Source organism: Montipora capricornis, chromosome 14 (assembly GCF_036669925.1).
Source record: "Montipora capricornis isolate CH-2021 chromosome 14, ASM3666992v2, whole genome shotgun sequence".
NCBI classification, from domain to species: domain Eukaryota; kingdom Metazoa; phylum Cnidaria; class Anthozoa; order Scleractinia; family Acroporidae; genus Montipora; species Montipora capricornis.
Window position 1 is genome coordinate 14,790,338 of NC_090896.1, and position 5,520 is coordinate 14,795,857.

A 5,520-nucleotide genomic window follows, 5' to 3' on the forward strand; every position below is an offset into this window, starting at 1 on the left:
ACTTTTCGAGCGTTTACCCTTCGTAAGAACGAGTCGCTGTCAATGGACTAACGCTTGAGAAGTCAACTTTCGAATACCGTGATCAATTTACCAATAAACTAATTTGATAAACCAATTTTTATTTTCAAGCTGTTTCCTTTGGAGCTGAGAGATGTAATATGACGTCATGTAGCACCCGCGTAACATTAAATACGTCCAGCCCTCGCCCACCACCATCAACGATAAGAAAAATAAACAGTTTTGCTTTTAATATTTCACTATGACGACTTAGAATTAATTTGTGTGAAGGAGTCTAAAACGGTTTATACTCTTAAAATTGAATTTTGGAGGCTTAAACTGTAGACTTACTTCGCCATCTGACCGCCATCTTGTTTCCAAGAGTCGAAGGGCTTCTACGATCGATGACAGTGCTTTGTAAAATGTTGTTACACTGGCCACCATTCTTTCGAGAGACACTCACAAAGACGGTATCGGCCAACCAAAGATCCTTTAAAGGTGGTTCTACAAAAGCTCGAAGCTTGTGGTGAAAACAACATTTAACACAACCGCATTAAAAAAACCTGACGAAATAAGTGCATCAATTACAATTGCAAAATTTATTTGGGAGTAAAATACTTACTGTCTACAAAATAAACCGACCAAGAGTTGTAAACCAATAACGAGGAGGCAATCACGTGGCCATTTACAAAGCGTGGTAGAGATGAACTGATTTAGGACCACTCCCACAGACAACTTCATTTCGTTTATTGGAATTTCAACGCAGTGCATCCAAATGATTATCCCGCGCCGCCAATTTTAAACTCTTAAATGAAAATGGTTAATGGCTGCTAGAATAGTCTCAAAAATCATACTCACTGAGGGATTATTTGCATTGTCTTTCAAGCTGTTGGCTGTCATTCTCCAAGAAGTTAAGCTGGTCATTCATTGTTCCAGTCCTGATCATAATACTCGTAAGTCATTGGTTTTAGCCACTAAGAGAATTTGAATTTGATTTAATGACTTGTTGATAAAGTACATAGGCCGACCGAACGAAGGAGGAAGTGCATGACTGACAGATAGCATACTGGCTGAATAACTGATCCACTGACTGACTGACTGACTGACCGACCGAACGAACGAACGACTAACTGACTGATCGAACGAACGAACGAACGAACGAACGAGCGAACGAGCGACCGACCGACCGACCGACCGACCGAACGACCGAGCGACCGATCGGCCGACTGACTGACCAGTCGAGTGACTGACCGAGCGACCGACTGACTGATTGAGTGGCCGATTGACTGACTGAAGAAATGAATGAGTGAAGGACTGACAAACCACACGTTTAGCCAGGAAGGAGCATTGAACCCAGGTTTTGGCATAGCCTTACAAGAGGTACTGAATAAATTTTGCGTATCGGATTATTTTCCATCATACGAATCTGTGAGTTGATTGGGCAAAAGTGTATAATACTCTACCTCATTATAACTTACACGATATATCAAACTCACAAGAAGAAAAGGTCAGTGGGTGGTATTGTTGCGAGATTTTAATCGTTTAATGATTAAACTGGTTGTGTTTGTTGTCATTGGAAAAGAAGCAACTTAAAGCCTCGTGTTTTTGCACAAAGTAGGTCAGTTACTCTCATTTATTCTCGAGGCTAAAGTGAATTACGTAAGCAGCAAACAGAGGCCATGGAGGGAAGATCTTAACCCTTTCATTCCCAAGATCGATACTTTCATTCTCCTAACTAGTACCATAGATTTCTTTGTTGGGTGGTTATGAGAAATTGGTGCTGTTTCGATTAAGATCACAACTCTTAAGCTGATAATTATCTTCATTCTCAATACCTGTCTGCCTGACATTTCATTGAAATTGTTAGGAGAATTTACGTGCTGCTCCCTCCTGGCAGTCAAAGAGTTAGATCCAGTAGGGTGCAAGATCGGCATATTGCATTTTTTTTAATAGTGGTATTGGTGTAATGTACCCAAGTCAAAACCAAAAATGAAGCACACGACCTTCGGAACAGCGGTCGAATGTTCTAACCTAGTCCCTCAGTGACTAGGTCCGGGACTCTGACTTCCTTTCCAGTTGCCAAGCAACTGGCATATCCCGTGACCTATTTCTTTGAAAACGTTAATGTGTTGTGTTTATTTCCTAGATAAACGTCGTGATCCTCATTGCAGTACTGCGAGAGATAAGGAACCTGAAAGACCCGAATCCATCAAAATTGAGGTCCTTTAAGTACGTTTTGTCCGTGAAAGGAAGGTGGCAATTTTCGTTCTATTTGTTTTAAAATAAGAGTTTAACAGATTAATTGTTTTTCAAAGATGATCTGGAAGAAAGAAGAGAAAGAAGCTATTCTCACGACACTGGTACAAGGCATGAAATGGGCAATCAGAGTAAATTTGCGATATTCATGAATTTGGAAAGTAGCATTGGACGTAAAAAAGAGTTAGAAATCAAGAGCTGAATGCACATTCCAGGCCAAGTTTTTCATGACGTTTATGTTACGTAAACTTGTAAAACCGTTTCAATCTCGCAAGCAGCTACTTTATAAAGCTCAGAAGATTTCTTTTTTCTTTTGGGAATTTTGATGTGCAATCGTTGTGGCAGTTGAACCTTCCGCTTGACTTAATTAAACTGCAATTTTCCTTTCCCTCACTACTGATTACCTCGGAGATATAATAAATATCTTACTAGACTGGTTTTCTCGGTCCGTGCTGTAAGTTAGGGATCCTCGTTTTTTTTCCCGTTGAATTATGGCCTCGCCCCTCGCGTTTGTCCGTATATCGGGAAAAATTCAATCCGTAACGTACAGTACGGACCGAGAAAACGAGGTTAGTAAGACATATTTATTACTTGATAGAGCATATCCTACAGATTGTGATTTATGTGCAGTGAAGTGCTATCCAACGTTTGAACGACCGAGCTATGCTTCAGCTATGTTTCCTGCATATAATAAATGGGAACACATGAGCCCAGAAAATTGACCTGCTGCAAAACTGAGTGGCTTCATAGCTCAGTTGGTAGAGTAATGCATCGGCATCACAGAGGTCATTGGTTAGAATCCCGTTGAAGCCACGGTCCTGAAATTTTTAGGTCGGTCTATAAAAGGCAATTGCTTAAATTGTCCAGATAAATGCAAGGATCTATCAATTCTCTCAGTCAATTTTACATAATCAACTCTTAGGTTTAAATATTTATACTCTTTCTCGCATGCTGATTTTGGTCTAGGAAGGGATTCAAAGCTTGCATCATTTTGTCTCCTTTGTTGGGTTTGACATGGGTGTTCGGATTACTGGCTGCCACGAACGCGGGATTGGTATTCCAGTATATTTTTACCATTCTCAACTCCGCTCAGGTCTGTACAATACCGTTTTGGTTTTCCTTACGTATAAACGAGATGGAAAATAATTTAATAGCTGTTTTTAATCAGGTTTCAGGAATTAATGAAAACTCGATCAGGACACCTTTTTTTTTTCTCCAAAACAAGAAGACATTGAAGGAAAAATGGCAGAACCAATCATGAGCCAGGGGAAAAGTCGTTTGAGCCAAACCACTGATTGGTGGAGTATGTGGCAAAGATTTTGTTAAGGCCAACCAAACCCTCAACGTTGTTGTTATGAAGACGGTACGGCAAAAAACGTGGGCCGCACGATTATATATTTTTCCTCCCTTTTTGTAATGGTATTCTTGTTTTGTGGCGCGAAACATAGTTACCCTACGTCTGTGTTGGTGAACAAACGCATGAGCTAGTGTGGAAGACTATCTTATGCTTTCATCCCCCTTCGCACACAATGGGGATAAATTTTCTGCTGGCCTGTATGTTTTTAAGTTTACACTTCACCCTTTTTCTAAAGCGAGGTCGGATTTCGTATTTCTTAGGAAAACTGATTTTCATCGAAACGTCGCTCAACATCTTTGATCGATACCGCTAATTTTTATTCTTAAATTGAGTTTAAACTCACCTTCGCATTTTATCTTTATTGGAAACTGACTCAGGAAAAAAAAAGCCTAATTAAAATGTATGTAAACACAAGGAATCTACATTCGTTCAAATGATCGGCTGCCACGCTTTTCAACCTCAACACTAAACAATATCTTTGCAGAGCTTCAGGGTCTTCTTTTGCGGTGCATGCGCTGGACCAAGTAGCATGGCACCCGATTAATCTATATTCGTTTATTTTCTTTGTTCGAACAGGGTCTATTTATATTTGTGCTGCACGTTGTGAGGAACAGCGATGTTCGAGCGGAGATTCACCATAAGCTTCTTAGGTGGAGATTTCAAAGATCTGCTAATCGAGTGCACGAGAAGAGCTCCACTTCCACCTGCAGATGCAAACAGCAGCAGCACGGCCTAGAAGACTGCGGAAACGACACGACAGTTTGCCAAACTTCAATTTGACTGGTGTTTGATAAACTGCGGTGATAAAATTAGCTGTTAACAAAGCGGAAAAGTTAATGAGCAGTGCTCGTGTGAGGGAGGAAAAGCGTGAGTTGGGACGATGAAGGCCTTCTTTTTCACGCACGTCTATTCCTTCGCACTTGTACTCTGCTCTGATATTAGGGACTTAAACCCTTTAATTCCACGATCGATACGTTAATTCTCCCAACTAGTACCATAGGGTTCTTTTTTGGGTAGTCATGAGAGTTTGGTGTTGACAAAGATCAAACCTGATAATAGTCTTCATTCTCAATACCTGCCTAACTGGCATATCATTGAAGTTGTGAAGAGAATTTACATACCTATCACTCCTGGAAGTCAAAGAGTGAAGATCTACGACGTGGGCAACAATGAAAGCAGGTTCTTTGCAATTCTGAAACGCGAAATGACCAAATGACGAATCAGTCCGCGAAAAATTTGAACGCAGATCGGTGCATATTACCTATCCTGCCAATTTAGTTCCTAGATAGTTCGGCTACTTCGTAGATGTAGAACAATTCTGCAATAATAAGGAAAGAGTTTGAAAACGTGAACTAACCATTTTTAATTTAAACACGTCGGCGTCGTAGAACTTAAACTATCCCTTCTTAAATGAATCGTCGCAATTGAAGTGTGTTTGGGGGGTAAATGTTTGGCGTTTCAAGTGCGTGAGTACCGTTTTTAATACAGAAAACAGCCCCCTCTAAAGCTCTGCCCACATTGTTTAGTACCAAATATTAATACCCAGTATTTTTCTGTATAATGGCGAAAAACAAATGCTTTTTTCCTAGAATGGGGGGAAGTTTTGCCCCATATTTGTTAAAGATTCAGGCAACAAATTAATAAACAGAGCAACGTGAATTATCTGCTGCTTTGAATGGTTGCATTTGAAATTTGAATGAGGAGAAATTCTGCTTTTCCTTAAGTCACATGATCTATTTCCCTAAATTACGTAATGATTAGTCTTAATGGTCCAGCTTAAAAGGCAAATTTATAATTCATAAACAGTACCCAAGTAGTATGATATTGATACCCAAACAAAGTAGTTTAAATTCCACTTTGTACTCCCCACTTTTAAAAGATTTTCTTCGTTACCATCGAATTATAGGTCA

The 5,520-nt window shown here is 39.9% G+C and overlaps 1 protein-coding gene across 1 annotated transcript in view; it reads left to right on the top strand.

The window, feature by feature from the left end:
- The window catches only part of LOC138032277 (adhesion G-protein coupled receptor D1-like), a 10,281-nt gene extending 5,009 nt beyond the window's left edge, over positions 1-5,272 (top strand). Inside the window, exons 3-6 of the mRNA XM_068879922.1 lie at positions 884-950; positions 2,144-2,226; positions 3,220-3,346; positions 4,187-5,272. Of these exons, the coding sequence (XP_068736023.1) occupies positions 884-950; positions 2,144-2,226; positions 3,220-3,346; positions 4,187-4,390 (481 nt within the window). The 3' untranslated portion in view covers positions 4,391-5,272. The remainder of the gene's footprint in view (positions 1-883; positions 951-2,143; positions 2,227-3,219; positions 3,347-4,186) is intronic.
- The last annotated feature ends 248 nt before the right edge of the window (positions 5,273-5,520 follow it).